This window comes from Sus scrofa, chromosome 2 (assembly GCF_054392235.1).
Source record: "Sus scrofa isolate SSC_HxYL_T2T_F1_AM1 chromosome 2, Sscrofa_HxYL_maternal_Yorkshire_Landrace_v2.0, whole genome shotgun sequence".
NCBI lineage: Eukaryota > Metazoa > Chordata > Mammalia > Artiodactyla > Suidae > Sus > Sus scrofa.
In genome coordinates this window covers 7,228,336-7,249,841 of record NC_139384.1, presented here as the reverse complement: position 1 = coordinate 7,249,841, position 21,506 = coordinate 7,228,336, and the positions used below count along the sequence as shown (strand labels likewise).

Sequence of the window (21,506 nt, the reverse complement as noted above, 5' to 3'; positions counted from 1 at the left end):
TAAGTATTACAAGACAGTGTGATAAGACGATTCCATCCGTCTATGCAGGTGCTGTGATTGCTGAGGAGGACGTGGATACAGGGGGCAGTGGTTATTCAAGGACGACCTCACAGGGGAAGTGTTATTTAGATGGGGCCTTGGTGGACGGCATCAAGGGACCAAGAGAGGAGAGCGTTCCAGATGGGGACATGATGTACAAGGGCACATTGCCAATAAACATGTAAATAGGAGCAGCATGGCTAGAGCCAGGGCAGCAGAAACATGACTACGGCATAAGCAGCTGGCACCCTAAGACGCAAATCTTATTATTTCTCCCTGTGCTACAGCTTATAGACCTTTTTAGGCACTTTGAAGGGATATCCTACAACCTCTATACTATTCCAGGACATACCCTGATAGTCAGAAACATGGTTTATGTATTTCCTTTGCGACTGTCTGCCAATTGGCCACTCCCTTCCTCTGGACAGAACCTAAGGGCCTGACTACCCCGTAGTGCTGGGGGAGTTCCTTGAGTCATTTTGCAGGTGAAGAATTCTACAGCAAGAGGGCTACAGACTGTGAGGGTGTATCTAGGGGCAGAGGCACAGCAAACTCCCAGGAAAGTTAGCACATATCCCCCATCCTAAGCACAAGCTGATTTTTTTTTTAGGGCCACACCTGCAGCATACGGAAGTTCCCATGCTAGGGGTCGAATCAGAGCTGAAGCTGCTGGCCAAGCCACAGCCACAGCAACGCCGGATCTGAGCTGCATCTGCCACCTATGCCACAGCTCACAGCAAGGCCGGATCCTTAACCCACTGAGCGAGGCAAGGGATTGAACCTGGATCCTCATGGATAGTAGTCAGGTTCTTAACCCACTGAGCCATAACAGGAACTCCTAAGCTAATATTTCTGATAAGCTTTTCCACAAAGCCCTCAAATCCCACATGGCAGCCACCTGGGTTAAGTGCCCCTAAAAGTGAACGGGGACTCTGGGCAGAGGAGGCCATCCTTACCTCTTCTACATGGGGGGGGATGGAATTTAGAGGCCAGTTCTTTTAACTTGAGGGAATGATTCTTACAAACTTAATGAAACTACGACATGAGGTTTAAATCCTGCTGCACTGACCCTAAAGAAAGCATCTACCAAGGTTAGGTGGGGACCAGGACGGCAAAAGCCCTGGGGCAGAGGTATAGCCTGCTTCTGAACCAGGGCAGATTTCCGTCTAGATAGTTTAGCCTTGGGGCTCTCCTGAAAATTTTATTTTTTTTGGTCTTTTTTTTAGGGCTGCACCCGTGGCATATGGAGGTTCCCAGGCTAGGGGTCTAATCAGAGCTACAACGGCCTGCCTACGGGAGAGCCTCAGCAATGCAGGATCTGAGCCTCGTCTGCAACCTACACCACAGGTCACAGGAACACTGGATTCTTAACCCACTGAGCGAGGCCAGGGATTGAACCCGTAACCTCATGGTTCCTAGTTGGATTCGTTTCTGCTGCGCCATGACAGGAACTCCCTGAAATCTTGACAGAAGTCTGCTCATGCAAATATTGTAAAGAGAGGAAAATCATTACAGCCTGAAATAAGACTAAGGGGACCATCGAGGACATCCAACAACACATGATACCCTGAAAACCTGATGCAAGGTTGTCCTTTGTGTGTTCAGGGTGAGATGTGCTTAGAAATGGTTCTAGCAGAGGTAGTAGAGAAGCCACGTGCAGGGCAGGCCATGTCACTTCTGGACCATTCGCTTGCTCTCCCCCATTTATTATCCTTTTAGAGTCTAAATCTCTAGGTCTGGGAGCTGAAGTAACAAACGGACTGGAACAAGTCTGCCTTTTCTTCCCACCCTCCCCAAAATACCTCTTATGAAACAGAGACCTTATTCAGGTATGTGTGGTATTCTGAGCTTTCCCTGCACAGGCTCCCAAAGAGTTCTAATGTGTGCAATACACACGGTGTCTCTACACCCTAACTTCCTGCAAAGGGGAGAGAAAGTATTAAGCTTTGGACCATAGGAGCAAATTCAATTCTTCCACCTCAAGTGACATACACCAAGAGTCACTGTGCTTGCTTTAATTTAGGAGAAGTCCAGTCTCTGGGAACAGGGTCTACAATGAAGGCTGTTTGGGCTTTGAGTCAAAATCAATAAACATGTTCCTTTTTTTTCTCTCATATTTTTTTCTAAGCCCAGTATCAGGTTGAAAAGGTAATTATGTTGAGTAAGAAACTGTGGGTACTGTTCTTGAGGGAGATGATGTGTCAGACTAAGAATAGGAAGGTACAAAGGGTAGAGAGTGAGGGAGATGTTCCTTTAATAGTACTTATCTTGTTGCATAAAGTGTCTTTGTTCTCCAGAGCTTCATGTACTTTTCGTGTACTTTCTCGTTTCTTCTTCTCCCCTCTCTATGGATGAGGGTACAGAAGAGGCAAGCAACTGCCTAAAGTCACTCCATGGGCCCGGTGGCTATGGGCACCACAGGGCTCTGTACTCTGCCCCTGCCCCTGCCCACAGAGGCAGAGGTTTGAGTCCTTAAAGGTTCACTCTTCCCCCAGCTAAATAATAAGCTCCTGGGAAAAAAACAAGGTTTTGTATGGTTGGGTGCACCCCAGAACCTAACACAATACCTTGCAAACAGGAGACAGAATTGTTTAGAAATGAAAACGACTTCACTTTTCTACTTTAAAATGTTTTAGGGAAGTCCTATTATTTTATTTTATTTTTAGTGCTGCACCCGAGGCATATGGAGGTTCCCAGACTAGGGGGGATTGGAGCTGTAGCCAATGGCCTACGCCACAGCCAAAGCAATGCCAGCTCCAAGCTGCATCTGTGACCTACACCACAGCTCCTTAACCCACTGAGCGAGGCCAGAGATCAAAGCTTCGTCCTCATGGATACGAGTCCGATTCGTTTCCGCTGAGCCGCAGTGGGAACTTCCCCATGATCCTGAAGGTGGATTTAAGGCCTTTCATGATCCAGCCCATGCTGACCTCTCCCATAACGTTTCTCAGAATTGACTCTAAGCACTAACTGCACGGGCATCAGTCGCCAAAAGCACTGCGTACTCTCTCCTCTCAGCCTTAGGTCTGTGAGCTGCTCCGAGCTGCTCTGGGAACTAACTCTCTTTCACAGCCACTTGGCCTGACTGAGGTTCACCTTTGGGGTCCCTTGTACCCTGTGCTTCCTGTAGTCCTGCATAGAGCACAGCTGTCAGAACTGTCTGCCCAGCTTTATAACTTTGGGCATTTTTAGGGCAGAGTGTGTGTGATATCCCTAGTACTTGGCACATAGCAGACATTCAATAAATGTCTGTGGAATGAACGCACATGTAAATGTTTTCTGGATAACTGATCATGTTACGGTTCCTGGAGAGGTGAGGGAGGTGAGCTGGGAGTATTTGGATACTTAAAGTCAGAGCGTCTTTAGAGATGGAGGGAAGTAAGAAGAGGCACAAACAACAGCTACTTCAAGAAAAAGGGCACTATTTTAGAGACCACTGTGGAAAAGAAGCCCTGAAATGGAGGAGTAGCAGATGTACGAATATCTAAATGGAGAAGAGAACCGCCAAAATGAATCCAATATTACTGGGGCCGGCCTGTCTGCTCTAAAGGAAGTCTTCTCTTACCAGTGTCCTGCGCTGATATATACCTAGCTTGTCTGTAAAACCTGGATGCTCCCAGACTCGGGCCCCCGTGCAGATGAAAGCAAAAAGTTTTCTTAAAAAATTCTAAGCTGGATTCCACCTCAATTTAACAGATCTATTTTCTTTTTTTCAACTTCAGAGTATAAGACAGCAGCTTTTTAAGCAAGAGAAGACCTTTTAACTAAAGGATTCATCGATGTGTGTATTATGCAGCTACTTTTAGAGCAGGTTGTGGCAAGGGTGGAATGGTTGAAAGTTGTGCTGCAGGTGGTGAAACCGGAGAATGAGTGAATTCAGTTTGTACTTAGGACCAGGATGTGCTGGTAACAGGAATCCTGACTTGTAACAGAGAGGAAATAGCCAAGAGTCTCGAAGAGTCCATTTTGATGCTTACCCTCCTAGTTTCCATAAGGGGCTTCTTTTTGCTGAGCCCTTGGTTGGAAGTCCCCATCTTGGCCCTGAGGTGGGAGGGAAAAAAACCCAGCAAATGTTACTGGCAGCCGCAACATCACCACATTCAAGCAAATGTGGCCCAAATGAATATTTCAGCAGGTTGGCTATTTTTATGCTACTCCTGGCCTACAGAATAATTTGTGTGGCCAAATTCTCTTTGGGTGCTGCTTTAATTCACAGTAGAATCACAATTTGAGACATTTTGGGATCTAGGGGTTCAGAAAGGGAAAATGTGACTGACAGCAGGTATCAGATTTTGAAATACTTGCTTGGGCATCAAAACACAGAGAAAGGGAGGATATGAGTCCTCATTTCCATGGAAAATTCAGTCAAATGGAACTGAGCAAAGCTTCACACCTCCAAGTATCCTCACAGCCCACCTGTCTGGGAAAGGAATTTCCTAACTCTTCACTGACGTGGGCATTTGAAGGGTGTGGTCTACCTTCACTGCTCCTGTACATCTTGGGGCCCACAGAGTATCAGGAAAAGAACAGCTGCCCTCTGCGAACCTGGGCTGAAAGCACTTTGGCTGGGGAACAAACCACACCTTCGACTATCCCAGGATCCCTCTCTGGGTGCTAATATGAACAACTGAATTGTCTTACAGAGTTATTCTGCCTCTGACAGAGTGTCAAAAGAAGAAAATAAGCAGCCTGTACAAGAGCAACTTCGACATGCTCACGGCTGTGTTCAACACTCTCCCTAATAACCGAAGCACCTCACCTGATAATTGATACATAACCCTCTCAGAGACATTTATATTTACCTCTTTATTTTTTTTGCTTTTTAGGGCTTCACCCATGGCATACGGAGGTTCCCAAGCTAGGGGTCAAATCGGAGCTACAGCTGCTGGCTACACCATAGCCACAGCAACACGGGATCAAAGCCGCGTCTGTGACCTACAGCGCAGCTCACAGCAACGCTGGATCCTTAATCCACTGAGCAAGGCCAGGGATGGAACCCACAACCTCATGGTTACTAGTCAGATTTGTTTCTGCTGTGGCATGGTGGGAACTCCGGTTTCTCAATGTTCTTATGTGATATTCTGGGACTTCATAGAAGAAATGGACAAATTCTTAGAAAGGTACAATCTTTCATGACTGAACCAGGAAGAAATAGAAAATATGGACAGAGCAGGAGTTCCTGTTGTGGTGCAGTGGAAACAAATCTGACTAGGAACCATGAGGTTTTGGGTTCCATCCCTGGCCTCGCTCAGTGGGTTAAGGATCCGGCATTCCCTTGAGCTGTGGTGTAGGTCACAAACGCAGCTCAGATCCTGAATTGCTGTGGCTGTGGCATAGGCCAGCAGCTATAGCTCCAATTTGACCCCTAGCCTGGGAACCTCCATATGCCTAGGGTGCAGCCCTAAAAAAGCAAAATAAATAAATAAGTAAGAAACTATGGATGGAACAACCACAAGTACTGGGATTGAAATTTTGAGACTTCCAACAAACAAAATCCAGGACATGATGGCTTCACAGGTGAATTTCTTTTCTTTTTTTCTTTTTTCTTTTTGCTTTTGTCTTTTCAGGGCCGCACCCATGGCATATGGAGGTTCCCAGGCTGGGGGTCAAATTGGAGCTACAGCTGCTGGCCTACACCACAGCTCACAGCAATGCTGGATCTTTAACCCACTGAGCAAGGCCAGGGATCAAACCCAAGTCCTCATGGTTGCTAGTCTGGTTTGTTAACCACCGAGCCGGGACAGGAACTCCCCACAGGTGAATAGGTTTTTTTTTTTCTCTGTCTTTTTTTTGAATGTGGGTTTTTTTTTATTGCTCAATGAATTTTATTACATTTATAGTTGTACAACGATCATCACAACCAAATTTTTTTTTTTTTTTTTTTGTCTTTTGCCATGTCTTGGGCAGTTCCCGTGGCATATGGAGGTTCCCAGGCTAGGGGTATAATCGGAGCTGTAGCTGCCAGCCTACGCCAGAGCCACAGCAACGCAGGATCCGAGCCGCGTCTGCAACCTACACCACAGCTCACGGCAACGCCGGATCGTTAACCCACTGAGCAAGGCCAGGGATCGAACCTGCAACCTCATGGTTCCTAGTCGGATCCGTTAACCACTGCGCCACGACGGGAACTCCACAACCAAATTTTATAGCATTTCCATCCCAAACCTTCAGGGCATCCTCCCACCCCCCAACCTGTCTCCTTTGGAAACCATAAGTTTTTCAAAGCCTGTGAGTCAGTATCTGTTCTGCAAAGAAGTTCATTGTGTCCTTTTTTTAGATTCTGCGTGTAAGTGGTAGCATTTGATGTTGGTGTCTCACTGTCTGACTGACTTCACTTAGCATGGTAATTTCTAGGTCCATCCGTGTTGCTGCAAAGGCTGTTATTTCTTTCTTTTTAATGGCTTAGTAATATTCCATTGTGTATATGTACCACATCTTCTTTATCCACTCCTCTGATGATGGGCACTTGGGTTGTTTCCATGTCTTGGCTATTGTATATAATGCTGCAATGAACACTGGAGTACATGTGTCTTTTCAAGTCATGGTTTTCTCTGGATAGATGCCCAGGAGTGGAATTGCTGGACCAAATGGTAATTCTATTTTTAGTTTTCCGAGGAATCTCCATACTGTTTTCCACAGTGGTTGCACCAATTTATAGTCCCACCAAGAGTGTAATAGGGTTCCCTTTTCTCCACACCCTCTCCAGCACTTACTGTTTGTAGATTTTTTGATGATGGCCATTCTGGCCAGTGTAAAGTGGTACCTTTACACTGGTTTTTATTTGCATTTCTCTAATAATTAGTGATGTTGAACATCTTTTCATGTGTTTTTTGGCCATCTGTATGTCTTCTTTGGAGAATTGTCTGTTTAGATCTTCTCCCCTTTTTTTGATAGTGTTTTTTGATTTTTTTGGTATTGAGCTGTAGGAGGTGTTTATAAATTTTGGAGATTAATTCCTGTCAGTTGCTTCATTTGCAAATATTTTCTCCCATTCCCCACAGGTGAATTTCTATCAAACATTTAGTGAAGAGTTAATGCCTATCCTTCTGAAACTGTTCCAAAAAATTGCAGAGGAAGGAACACTCCCAAATCGTTCTATGAGGCCATCATCACTCTGATACCAAAACCAAAGACACCACAAAAAAAGAAAATCACAGGCCAATTTCATTGATGAACATAGGTGCAAAAATCCCCAACAAAATGCTAGCAAACTGAATCTAACAATACTTTAAAAGGATCATACACCATGATCAAGTGGGATTTATCCCAGGGACACAAGGATTTTTCAATATCCGCAAATCAATCAAGGTGATACACCACATTGTACACCACATTAATAAGTTGAAGAATAAAAACCATGTGATCATCTCCAGAGATGTTGAAAAAGCTTTGACAAAATTCAAGACCCATTACAAATTTTTTTTTTAAATTTTTGTCTTTTTCAGGCCACACCTGTGGTATATAGAAGTTCCCAGGCTAGGGGTTAAATCAGAGCTGTAGCTGCCAGCCTGTGCCACAGACACAGCAATGTGGGATTGAAGCCTCATCTGGGACCTACACCACAGCTCGTGGCAATGCCAGATCCTTAACCCACTGAGCAAGGCCAGGGATCAAACCAGCGTCCTGGTGGATACTAGTTGGGTTCGTTACCACTAAGCCACAACAGGAACTCCCTCAACATCCATTTATGATAATAAAAAAATACCTCTCCAGAAAGTGGGCATAGAGGGAACCTATCTCAACATAATAAAGACCATATATGACAAACCCACAGCTAACATCATTCCCAATGGTGAAAAGCTAAAAGCACATTTCTTCTAAGATCAGAAACAAGACAAGCATGTCCACTCTTGCCACTTTTATTCAATATAGTTTTGGAAGTCCTAGCCATGGTGATCAGAGAAGAAAAAGAAATAAAAGAAATCCAAATTGGAAAAGAAGTAAAACTCTGTTTGCAGATGATGTGATATTATACATAGAAAATCTTAAAGCTACTACCAGAAAACTACTAGAGCTCATCAGTGAATTCAGTGAAGTTGTAGGATACAAAATTAATACACAGAAATCTCTTGCATTTCTATACACTAAAAGACTAGAAAGAGAAGTTAAGGAGACTATTCCATTTAACATCACATCAAAAAGAATAAGATACCTAGGAATAAAACTACCTAAGGAGGCAAAAGACCTGAACTCTGAAAACTATAAGACACTGACGAATGAAACTGAAGATGACCCAAACAGATGACACAAACCATGTTCTTGGATTGGAAGAATCAATACTGTCAAAACGATTATACTACTCAAGGCAGTCTACAGATTCAAGGCAATCCCTATCAAATTACCAATGGCATTTTTCATAGAACAAGAATTAAAATATTTTAAATTTGTATGGAAACAGAAAAGAATCCAAATAGCCAAAGCAATACCGAGAAAGAAAAACAAAGGGGAGGAAACAGGTTCCCTGACCTTGGTCTATACTACAAAGCTATGGTCACCAAAACAGTATGGTACTGGAGTTCCCTTCATGGCTCAGTGGTTAATGAACCCCTGGGTGCAGCCGTAAAAAGCCGAAAAAAAAAAAAAAAACCCACACCAAAAAACAAACAAACAACCCCCCCCAAAACAAAAACAGTACGGTACTGGCACAAAACAGAAATATAGATTAGGGGAACAGGAGAGAAATCCCAGAAACAAACCTAGGCACCTATGGTCAGTTAATCTATGACAAAGGAGCCAAGAATATATGATGAAAAAAGACAGTCTTTCAATAAGTGGTGCTGGGATAACTGGACAGCTACATGTAAAAGAAATAAAACTAGAACATTCTCTAACACCATACATAAAAAACTCAAAATGGATTGAAGACCTAAATATAAGATGGATACAATAAAATTCTTAGAGGAAAACATATATAGAACACTCTTTGATATAAATCATGAAAATAAAACCAAAAATGAACAATGGGACCTAATTAAAAGCTTTTGCACAGCAAAGGAAACCATAAACAAAAAGAAAAGACAACCCATAGAATGGGAGAAAATATTTGCAAAAAGTGACTGACAAGGGATTAAGCTCCAAAATCAAAAAAAGACAAACAATCCAATCAAAAAATGGGCAGAAGGAGTTCCCTTGTGGTGTGGTGGGTTAAGGGTCTGGCATTATCATTGCAGTGGCTCAGATTGGTGCTGTGTCATGGGTTCAGTCCCTGACCCAAGAACTGCCACATGCAGCGGAGTGTGGCCAAAAATAGATGGGCAGAAGATCTAAACAGACATTTCTCCAAAGAAGAGAGATGGCCAAAACGCACATGAAAAGATGCTCAACATCTCTAATTATTAGAGAAATGCAAATCAAAACTACAACAAGGTACTACCTCACACCAGTAAAAATGGCCATCATTGGAGTTCTCCTGTGGTGCAGCAGGTTAAGGATCCAGTATTGTCACTGCAGTGGCTTGGGTTGCTGCTGTGGTGAGGGTTCAATCCCTGGCCCAGGAACTTCTGCATGCCACAGATGTGACACACACACACACACAAGAAAAGAATGGCGATCATTTAAAAAGTCTGCAGATAACAAATGATGGAGAGGGTATGGAGAAAAGTGAACCCTCCTACACTGTTGGTAGGAATGAAATTTGGTACAACCACTATTGAGAACAGTATGGAAGTTCCTTAAAAAACGAAAAATAGGGACTTCCCGTCATGGCTCAGTGGTTAATGAATCCGACTAGGAACCATGAGGTTGCAGATTCGATCCCTGGCCTAGCTCAGTGGGTTAAGGATCCGGTGTTGCTGTGAGCTGTGGTGTAGGTTGCAGACGCGGCTCGGATCCCATGTTGCTGTGGCTCTGGCGTAGAACGGTGGCTAAAGCTCCAATTAGATCCCCAGCTTGGGAACTTCCATATTGCTGTGGGAGCGGCCCAAGAAATGGCAAAAAGACAAAACAAAAAACAAACAAACAAAAAAACCCCTAAAAATAGAACTACTATATGATCCTGCAATCCCATTCCTGAGCATCTATCCCAAGAAAACCATAACTCAAAAAGATACATGCACCTGTGTTCATTGCAGCACTATTTACAGTAGCCAAGACATGGAAGCAACCTAAATGCCCATTGACAGAGGAATGGATAAATAGGGCATGGTACATATATACAATGGAATATTACTTGGCCATAAAAAGAATGAAATAATACCATTTGCAGCAACATGGATGGACCTAGAGATTACCATACAAAGTGAAGTAAGTCAGACAGAGAAAGAAAAATACCATATGATATATGTGGAATCTTGAAAAAAATGATGCAAATGAACTTATTTACAAAACAGAAACAGACTCACAGACTTCAAAAACAAACTTACAGTGACCAAAGGAAAAAGGCGGGGTGGGAGGGATAAATTAGGAGTTTGGGATTAACACATACACACTACTATATCTAAAATAGATAATTAACAAGGGTATAGCACAGGGAACTCTACTTAATATTCTATAAGAACCCATATGGGGAAAGAATCTGAAAAGGAATGGATATATGTATATGTATAACTGAATCACTTTGCTCTATACCTGAAACTAACACAACATTGTAAATCAACTATACTCCAATATAAAATAAAAATTAAATTAAAAAATTCTGGGACCTCATTTCTTGTGCCTTCTGACTGCATTTTCTGATAGTACAACCATGGTAAGTACTTGTTGACTGTTAGATTCAGTTGTATAGATCTGGTTGCGTTTTCTCTCAGGCTTCATCTTGATGAACAGAAGAATTCTACTTTGCTGAGGAAGGGGACTGTGTTCAAATTCACTGCAAATATCAACTCGCTTCCTCCTTCCTTTACTCCACCCACTAGAATAGGCAGGTACAAATTAAGCCTTGACAGAGAGTGACTTGCCCAAAAACAAGATCAACCAGCAGCCATAGCTGGCAGGCCTACCTAGGATACAGGATTGAGCCCCTCTCCCAACACCACTGACCTGTCCAGTCCTGGCCTGCTGGGAGAGCTGGGTACTTCCATGCGTTTTCGTTTCCTCATCGTGGCTCCTGCTGCTTTCCTCTCTGCCAGGACCTTCAGAGAGGAACCACACTCCTGTGACTCCTCCTTTCCAGAGCTGCTCACACAACAGCACAGTGAAGAGAACTCCCCATCTTTAAATTGCTAAAGGCAACATTGAACACCAGCTACACCAGCTTTGCGAGTAAGGACAGACATTCTCCCAGAGACATCGTCTCAGAAATCTAGCCAAGGGGAAAAGAATGTCTCTCGTATACAATTCTGATTGGTCTTGGGTAGCAACAAAGGAGCAAAAAAGACGAGATAAGAGCAGGATTTTGGGGGCAACCTGGAAGCAATAAGGGCAATTTTCATTTCGTACAGAAAAGGCAGACTTACCAACCCGAGAGGACTGTTGTTTATTGGTTTACCTACAACAGGAAATTTGAATGTCATAATGGATCAAGACTGTTTCACCCGGATTTCTGACTATCATTGACTTCTCAGAACTGGTCCTAGACAAAACTTTGTGCGTGCCCTTCTGCCTGGCACCGCTTTCCCTAGAAATACTGTCTTCCAACTTTCTTCCTCCCTTATTTTATAACTGCTGTCATCTACAGGTTGAAAATACTTTGATTCATACTATAATCTAACTTTATGTCACTTAAAAGGAGATGATCCCTATTAAAAAAGGAAAAAGGTGGAATGTCCAGCATCAGAGATAAATGAGTTGGGGAGATATTTTGAGATAAGGCCTTTGTACCTTTTTTTATTTATTTATTTTTATTTATTTATTTATTTATTTATTTTTGTCTTTTGTCTTTTTGTCTGTTGTTGTTGTTGTTGTTGCTGCTATTTCTTGGGCCGCTCCCGCGGCATATGGAGGTTCCCAGGCTAGGGGTTGAATCGGAGCTGTAGTCACCGGCCTACGCCAGAGGCACAGCAACACAGGATCCGAGCCGCGTCTGCAACCTACACCACAGCTCACGGCAACGCCGGATCGTTAACCCACTGAGCAAGGGCAGGGACCGAACCCGCAACCTCATGGTTCCTAGTCGGATACGTTAACCACTGCACCACGACGGGAACTCCATGTACCTTTTTTTTTAAATCAAAAAGTGGCAGATGCCTCCTTGTCCCTCTATTTGTAAAAATAGAGATGGCCCTCAGAGATTAAAAATTGGGAAATTTCTCTCTCTTTTTTTGTCTTTTTGGGGGCACACCCGCAGCATCGCTAGCGGTCTAATCAGAGCTGCAGCTACTGGCCTACACCACAGCTCAGGGCAACACCAGGTCCTTAACCCACTGAGCGAGGCCAGGGATCAAACCCATGTCCTCATGGATACTAGTCAGGTTGAATACCACTGAGGCAAAATGGGAAATCTAGGATTTCCTTAGCGGGATCTTTGAGATACTACCAAGGTGAGTCATTCCTTCTAAAACAGAAGGAATTATTGATAGAGTAGGTAGGTATCTTTCATTGAGTGATTACTCTAAGTCAGACATGTTTATACATTTAATCTTTTCAACAACTCGAGATAGGTACTATTATTATTATTCACCATTTGACAAAGAAGGCAGAGAAATAGTGAGTAATTTATCTAAGGTTATGCAGCTATTAAGTGGCAAAGCCACTGGAATTTGAACCAGGCCATCTAGTTTGGGGCACATGCTCCTGAGTTCTGCACTGTGCCCTGCGCCCTGCTGGGGCCTGATCTGGCAATTTGCCATGTTCAGCTCGCAGTGGTAACTAACCTATGGCTGTCCAACCTTCTCTTTTTTCTTCTCTACCACCCACACGTCCATCATTCTACTTACCAGGTGACAGGTTTTCGTGAAACCGTTTCATCTCCACATATAGAGTGAAAACAAATGGATAAGGGACCAAGACAACATCCCCGTGTTTGAATTTCAGGTGGGACACACTCTCCCATTTGCTTTTATCTGGGAAATGTGCTAAGGATTGAGGAAAGAAGCCAGTATGAATCTTTGAGTATTATTTTAGGGAAAAGACTCCCTCTGCTTTCCCTGACCTCCCCTCCAAACCGCCTAAGGGTTTGCTAGCATGGTTCATTTTCACCAGGAAAGAAAGGATACAGGGAAACACAATGAAGTGCCCTGTGGCAAATGGCTGCAGATTGTCCAAATTTCCCAAGACTACACGAATAGAATCCTGAAAAAAATTTTTTAAGGATTTTAATACTGTCTAATCTTAGCCAATCTATCAATTTATCCTTGCCACTGCTCTTCACAATCCTTATATTCTTTTACTTTAAAAAAATGTATTTTTTTTTTTTTGGCCACCCCCGTCAGCATGCGGAAGTTCCTGGGCCAGGGATCGAAACCAAGCCACAGCAGTGAAAATGCTGGATCCTTCACCTGCTGAGCCTCCAGGTAACTCCTATGTACCCTATGTTCTTTTACAGCTGAACTATCTGCTGCTCCCTGAATATGCCTTCTCCTGCTCCATTTCTATGCTCTTGCCTTTCAACCCAGCAGGATATGACTGAATTCTAACTATCCTTTTTTTTTGTCTTTTGAGGGCTGCACCTGCAGCATATGGAGGTTCCCAGGCTAAGGTTCTAATCAGAGCTGTAGCTGCCAGCCTACGTCACAGCCACAGCAACACCAGATCCTTAACCCACTGAGCGAGGCCAGGGATCAAACCCCAAACCTCATGGTTCCTAGTTGGATTCGTTTCCGCTGCGCCATGAACTCTGCTACCTATCCTTTCATGGTACAGTTCAAAAGCCATTTCCTCCAGAAAGTCTTCCCTGATTTCCTAATTGTGTTAACTATTGGTCTCAAATTTCACAGTAGTTAGCCTTGGGTCTTTGGTCCATGTACATATTTTCACTTTCCTTACTGAGAAATCTCCTTAAAGTAGAATATATACCTGATTTATCTTAGCATCCCTTCTATGGTGTCTGCCATAGTGGATGAAGCATAACAGGTCCTCCATAAATGTATATTAATTAATGAATAATACCGTTATTTATTGATATACACATTTTCTTTTGTTTAAGTCAAACCTTCTCTTCTACTCTTTTTAAATCTTAATTGATTAGTCCCTAATTAACCTACACTCTAATAAAGTAGTAGTATATGCTAATTAAACAATTGGAATCTAGGGAGTTCCTTCATGGCTCAGTGGTTAATGAACCCGATGGGATCTATGAGGATTTGGGTTCGATGCCTGGCCTCACTCAGTAGGTTAAGGATCCAGCGTTGCCATGAGCTGTGGTGTAGGTCACAGACTCTGCTTGGATCCCCTGTTGCTGTGGCTGTGGTGTAGGCCGGTGGTTATAGCTCTGATTTGACCCCTAGCCTGGGTATCTCCATATGCCTCGGACGTGGCCCTAAAATAGCAGGAAAAAAATTGGTACCTGTAAAAAGACTATTGAATTTCTATGGGAAAAAACTTGAATTTCAGTTTCAGCATCATTATTTCATTTCTATACACTTCATTTTCCTCATTTTTGGGTTCACAGAGAACAGAAACTGTGTCATGTTTATCTTTGTATTGTTTTTACTAGCATAACATCTAGCTTATAATTTTTTTTCTTTTTACTGCCACACCTGCAACATATAGAAGTTCTCTAGCTCTGCAGTTGAATCAGAGCTGCAGCTTCGGGCCTATGCCACAGCCATGGCAACGCAGGATCCAAGGTGTCTCTGCAACCTACACTGCAGCTTGTGGCAATGCTGGATCCTCAACCCACTGAGTGAGGCCAGGGATTGAATCCGCATCCTCACAGAGACAGTGTTGGGTTCCTAACCTGCAGAACCACAATGGGAATTCCACTTATAATCTTAATTGCTAGTATGTATTGAGTAATTGCTCTGACAAGTGTCATTGTTTTTATACGTGTTAATTAATTTAACATTCATAAAACCCTATAAGATAGACACTTCCATTATCCTCATTTTACTAATGAGGAAACTGAGACAAAAAGAGGTAAAATAACTTATTAAAGGTTACACAGGTAGTAATGGTGGAGCTAAGATATGAACCTAGGCAGTGGGGTTCCAGAGCTTAGAATCCTAACCATTAGACTACACTGCCTATCAATAAATGTTTTCTAAATGAATGAAATAGGATAATAACACCTTCCTCAAAACTAATGAGAGTAAAAAATATATACAAAAAGCATTTAAAAAAATTTTTTTTTTGGCTGCCCCATGGCATATGGAGTTACCAGGCCAGGGATCAGGTCCGAGCCTCAGTTGCGGCCTATGCCCCAGCTGTAGCAATACCAGATCCTTAACCCATGTGCCAGGCTAGGGATGGAACCTGCAACTCAGAACTCCACAGACACCACTGATCTGGTTGTGCCACGGTGTGAACTTCTCAAAACGTTTTAATACGATTGTAAATGTGTATAGATGCACTCTAGCCACCATTAGTTGAGCTACTGTGTGGCAGGTATTTCACATATCTATTTCTAATCCTCACCACAATCTTGAAAATCAGTATTATCAATCTCACTGACAGGTAAGGAAACAGACTCAGAAAAGGTAGGCAACTTTCCCAAAGTCACATTGTGAAAGCAGAACTAGAGTTCAAATCCAGGTTTCACTAGTTTCAAAGTCTGTGCTTTCTCCACTTTACTACGTTGCCTTGAGCTTTGTTTGTTTGTTCGTCTTTTAGGGCTGCACCTGCAGCACATGGAAGTTCTCAGGCTAGGGGTTGAGTCCAAGCTGCAACTGCTGGCCTACAGCACAGCCACAGCAACGTGAAGTCTAAGCTGTGTCTGCAACCTACGCCACAGCTCTCAGCAATGACAGATCCTTACCCACTGAGTGAGGTCAGGGATTGAACCTGCATCCTCTTGGATACTAGTCGGGCTCGTCATCACTGAGCCCGCAGCAGGAGCTCCTGTGTTGAGCTTTTCCTGCCCAATTAAGTGAAGCAAAGTGAAATAAATTCTACTCTACCCATACTTAAAATAAGCAGAAAATTGTCATTATCCTATATTAAAATAATTTTATTTATAACCATGCCTCTGAGGTCCTGTAAGATCCTGATGTATCTTTCAACACATAGCAAAAGATCCACAGGTACCTTTAAGACTTTGACTCAAGTTTTTGGTCTCACAGAGTTTTGTGTTTATGTATGTAATTATAGTCAAATTCTTTGAAATATGGCAGCGTATGTCTTTATAAATCCTAGTACTCATAGATCACTGCATTGTGAAATTTGAAGAGAATACACTAGTTGAAAACTCTCATTTTACAAACAAGGCAATTAAGACTCGGAGAGATAAGTGATTTGCCAAGGGTGACACAGCTAATCAGTGGCTCAGCTAGGACAGGAATCCAGGCCCAGCAACCTAGAACTCTTAACTCCCGTCCAGTGCTTTCACCAACTTATGAATTTGTCCACCTGCTTAATCTTCTGCCTTTGGGACTTTAAAGCTTTAAAGCTGGGAAGAAAAGGAATGAAAATGAAGTGGGAATAAAGCAACTGCAAATGTTTCCAATTAAAATGAAGACACAGCAGCCCTGTCTGTGTATTTACAGTTGAGTTTCCTGAACGTCAAGTACCAGGCAGTGGTTGGGATGGTTGAGGTTTCCCAGAGCCCTGGAAGGCAGCAGTCCTCTGGACCCTTTCTCTATGCCAGCTGCCACAAAAGAGAGCTGCCCCCTGGCTGGGAACTCTAGTGGAAACAAAATAACTCTTAGCCTCAAAAGTGCTGACACTTTAACTAGGAGAACTGAGAAAAAATACAGGCTTTCACTTCCCTGGAAACAGTAAGTTTCTTTGCGGAGGAAATGTCTCAGGGAGACACCAAGTAATCAAGTGGAGGCTGTGACTCAGTTTGCAGGAAATAATTAAAATGTGAATATGGACACAGCCTCAGCTTAAAGAATAACATTCCCAGAAGTGGTCTGCTTCTTTCCCTACCTCCAGCTCCTGGATGATGACTTCCTTATTTTCTACCTCTTCCTCTCTAGAAGGTAAACAGACAAGAGATAAGTAAGCCAGGAAGGAAAGTTCTGGAGGCAACGGATTCTAGTAGAACAAAAATGACACTTCCACTGGACTAAGGAAACATGGCCAAGTAACAATTGTGTTGCTCTAGCAGTGCTCAAGGGAAGAAGTGATCGCCTGGGTGGTGTGGTCTGAGGATTGCTACAAGGCTATACCAAGATGTCCTCGCCATTAACCTTCCAAGACCTGAAACTTCCACTGTGAAAGTTAACAGTTTCTCAGACCAGCTGCACAAGTGTAGTCTGTGGACCTCAAGGGGTCCTCAAGACCCTTTCAATGACTCTCCAAGGGCAAAACTAGTTTCATAAAAATACTAACATGTTATTTGCCTTTTTCACTTTGTTAACATTTGTAATCAGCAGAGCAAAATCAATGGTGGGCAAGGTTGCTGGTGCCTTAGCACAAATGTAGCCAGTTGACCAAAATGTACCAGCAGTTGTAGTCATCTTTCCCTCCACACAGGAAAAAAAAAATCCAGTTTCATTTAATATCCTAGAGGAAGGAATAAAAAACTAGCAATTCTGTACATCTCAACCCTTGAGTACAAGTTTTAACATATCATGTGATAAAACAAGAAGTAAGCATTAAAAGCACTTGTGCTGCACACCAAAAAATGATGGTTGTCTTGAGGACCATCTTGTGTGACTGTTAAGTTACAAATCAACTCCTTGCTTTTTTTCATGGAATATTTTACTTAAATGATCAGATGACAAACTATGGTTATTATTAATATTATTATTTGTCTTTTTAGGGCCATTTCTTGGCATATGGAGGTTCTCAGGCTAGGGGTCAAATTGGAGCTTTAGCTACCTGCCTATGCCACAGCCACAGCAATGTGGGATCTGAGCCACATCTGGGACCTACACCACAGCTCACGGCAATGCCAGATCCTTAACCCGCTGAGTGAGGCCAGGGATCAAACCCACAATCTCATGGTTCCTAGTCGGATCCTTAACCCACTGAGCGAGGCCAGGGATCAAAACCTGCATCCTCATGGCTGCTAGTGAGATTCGTTTCCGCTGAGCCTCGACAAGAACTCCCTCCATTTTAACCATTTTTAGTATCACTTCAATGGTATTAATTACATTCACAACCATAGTGTGCAACAATCACCACTGTCTATTTTCCTTTTTTTTTTTCTTTCTTTTGTCTGCAGCTTTAGATGGGATCTCAGTTCCCTTCCCCAGGCCTCAGTGGTGAAAGCACTGAATCCTAACCACTAGACCACCAGGGAACTCCTACCACTACCTATTTCTACAGCTTATTTCTGCAAACAGAAACATTGTACTCGTTAAGCAATAACTTCTTTTTTTTTTTTTTTTGTCTTTTGTAGGGCTGCACCTGTGGCATATGGAGGTTCCCAGGCTAGGTGTCGAATCATAGCTGTAGCCGCCGGTCGATGCACAGCCACAGCAATGCTGGATCGGAGCCACATCTGCAACCTACACCACAGGTCACAGCAACACTGGATCCCCAACCCACTGAGCGAGGCCAGGGATCGAACCCGAAACCTCATAGTTCCTAGTTGGATTCGTTAACCACTGAGCCACGACGGGAGCCCCAAGCAATAACTTCTCATTCTCTGCGTTACCCAGCCCTTGGTGACCTCTAGTCTCCTTTCTGTCTTTATGAATTTTCCTATTTTAATATTTCATATAAGCAAAATCATACAATATTTGTTCTAACTAGCATATACTTATGAATGAAATTGCTGGGTCATATGGTAATTCCATGTTTAACTTTTTTAGGAACTACCAAGCTGTTTTCCATAGTGGCTGTACCACTTTACATTCTCATCAATGTATGAGGGTTCCAATTTCTTCACATCCTTGCCAACAACTACTGTTCTTTGTTTTTTAAATTATAGCCATCCTGGAGTTCCCTTCATGGCTCAGCAGTTAACAAACCCAATTAGGATCCATGAGGATGCAGGTTCGATTCCTGGCCTCACTCAGTGGGTTAAGGATCCAGCGTTGCTGTGAGCTGTGGTGTAGGCTGCAGATGTGGCTCGGGTCCTGCATTGTGTGGCTGTGGTGTAGGCCAGCAGCTGTAGCTCTGATTCACCCCCTAGCCCAGGAACTTCCACATGCCATAGGTGTGGCCTGAAAAAGCAAAAAAAAGAAAAAATTATAATCATCCCACCATGTTGTCATTGTTGAGGCTAAGGTTGCTGCTGTGGCTTGAGTTCAGTTCCTGGCCCAGGAACTTCTGCATGCTCTTGGTGCAGCAAAAAAATAAAATTTTATATATATATATATATATATGGCCATCTTAGTAGGTGTGACGTTATATCACTGTGGTTTTGATTTGCATTTCCCCAGTGATGAAGGATATTGAACATCTTTTCATGTGCTTACAGGACATTTGTCTATCTTCTTTGGAAAAATGTCTATTCTTCTACCCATTTTTTTTTGGCTACACCCACAGCATATAGAAGTTCCCAGGCCAGGGACTGAAACCAGGCCACCTCAGAGACAATGCCAGATTCTTAATCCACTGTGCCATAACGGGAACTCCTTTTTTCCCCCTCTAGCCATTTTTAATTGGATTGCTTATCTCCTTGTGGGGAGGTGTAGTTCTTTATATATTCTGGATATGAAGCTCTTATCGGATATATGATTTGCAAATGCTTTCTCCCATCTGTGGTTTTCTTTTTCACTCTGCTGGCAGTGCTCGTAGATGCGCAATTTTAAAAAGTTAGCTAAGTCCAATTTATTTATTTTCTTTTGTTGCCTGTGGGTTTGTTTCATGTAAGAAACCACTATCAAATCTGGAGTTCCTACTGTGGCACAGTGGGTTAAGAACCTGACTGTACTGGCTCAGGTTGCTATGGAAGTATGGGTTCAATCCCCAGCCTGGTGCAGTGGGTTAAAGGATCTTGTGTTGCTGCAGCTACGGGATAGTTTGAAGCTACAGCTCATATTCAATCCCTGGTCAGGGAACTTCCTTGCCTATGTCAAGGGAGCAGTCATGAAAAAAGAATGAAAGACAAGACCCATAGCCTGGGAAACTCCATATGCCACAGGCGCAGCCCTAAAAGACAAAAAAAAAAAAAAAAAAAAAAAAAAAGAAAAAAGAAAAGAAAGGAAGAAAAAGAAAGACAAGAAAAGAAACCATTGCCAAAAATACAATGTCATGAAGATGTGCCCCTATGTTTTCTTCTAAGGGCTTTATAGTTTTAGTTTTTTTTTTTTTTTTTTTTTTTTTGGTCTTTTTAGGGCCGCACCTGCTGCATATGAAAGTTTCCAGGCTAGGGGTCAAATGGGAGCTGTAGTTGCCAGCCTGCACCACAGCCACACCAACGTGGGATCTGAGCTGCATCTGCAACCTACACCACAGCTCACGGCAAAGCTGGATCCTTAACCCACTGAGCGAGGCCAGGGATCGGATCCGGGTCTTCACAGATACTAGTCACAGTCGTTTCCACTGAGCCACAACAGGAACTCCCAGTTTTAGCTCTTAACTTTAGGCTTTTGACCCATTTTTGGTTAATATTGTATATTGGGTAAGATAAGGGTCTAACTTTATTCTTTGCATGAAGATATCCAGTTTTCCAAAAACCATTCGTTAAAGGGACTCTTCTTTCCCACTGAATAGTCTTTGGCATTCTCGTAAAAAATCAGCTAACCATGTGTGTGAGTGAGGGTTTGTTTCTGGGCTCCTAATTCTATACTAAAGGTCTCTATGTCTGTCTTTATGTATAGCACTTTTTTTTCTTTTTACGGCTACACCTGCAGCATATGGAAATTCCTGGACTAGGGATGGGATCTATGCCACAGCTGTGGCAATGCCGGATTCTTAACCTATTGCACCACAGCGGGAACTCTCTACCCTCCTAGTTGTAAAATTACCTGATGTTGTTGCCATATCTAATTTTGAATTTATACACATTGGGTCCAGCATGAAGAAACCTTGTCTCAGGAAAAGGGTAGGTGAAAGGTTTTAAACTCATTGCTTCCAATGATAACCTAAATAAAACAGAAATATTAGAGAATTATTAAAAAGCTAAAATAAAGATGGTTCCTTATGTACAGGAAAGAGCGCCTACATAATCCGTAGTATCTCTTCAGGAGTATAATATCCAAAGTTCAATATCTCTGCCTGTGTCCCAGGCTCAGAACTGGTATCAGTTACCCGGACCATTTTCCTACTGGCATGGGGAGGACACGTGGTGTTACGGGGCAATCTCTCAAACTGAAGTCAGAAGACCTGAGTTAAAGTTTTGTTTATCTTGCGACCTTGTGCAATGACTTCTCTTTCATGAGATTAATGAAACTAACATCTGATGACTAATGGGGTTTTTGTTAGGATTAAATCTATCTCTGAAATATTTCTTGAATCTATTCTACTCCCTTGTCCCCACTTTCCCTGGAACCTAGGCCAATGTGAAGAGGGCACAAATCAAATAATGAAACAAATCAAAGGATGCACCAATAAGAGGCATGATGGGGAAGACCTCTGCTATTAATTTTGGATGG

At 42.8% G+C, this 21,506-nt stretch overlaps 1 protein-coding gene across 3 annotated transcripts in view; it reads right to left on the bottom strand.

Moving 5' to 3' along the window:
• Positions 1-21,506, bottom strand: part of MAJIN (membrane anchored junction protein) — a 34,857-nt gene that overhangs the window by 2,301 nt on the left and 11,050 nt on the right. For all 3 annotated transcript variants that reach the window (XM_005660723.4, XM_085010779.1, XM_085010780.1), the window contains exons 2-8: positions 20,880-20,996; positions 16,942-16,987; positions 13,131-13,206; positions 12,852-12,977; positions 11,433-11,464; positions 11,017-11,108; positions 4,017-4,080 (exon numbers count right to left, since the gene is read on the bottom strand). In XM_005660723.4, coding sequence (XP_005660780.2) covers positions 4,017-4,080; positions 11,017-11,108; positions 11,433-11,464; positions 12,852-12,977; positions 13,131-13,206; positions 16,942-16,987; positions 20,880-20,980 — 537 coding nt within the window. In that variant the 5' untranslated portion in view covers positions 20,981-20,996. The remainder of the gene's footprint in view (positions 1-4,016; positions 4,081-11,016; positions 11,109-11,432; positions 11,465-12,851; positions 12,978-13,130; positions 13,207-16,941; positions 16,988-20,879; positions 20,997-21,506) is intronic.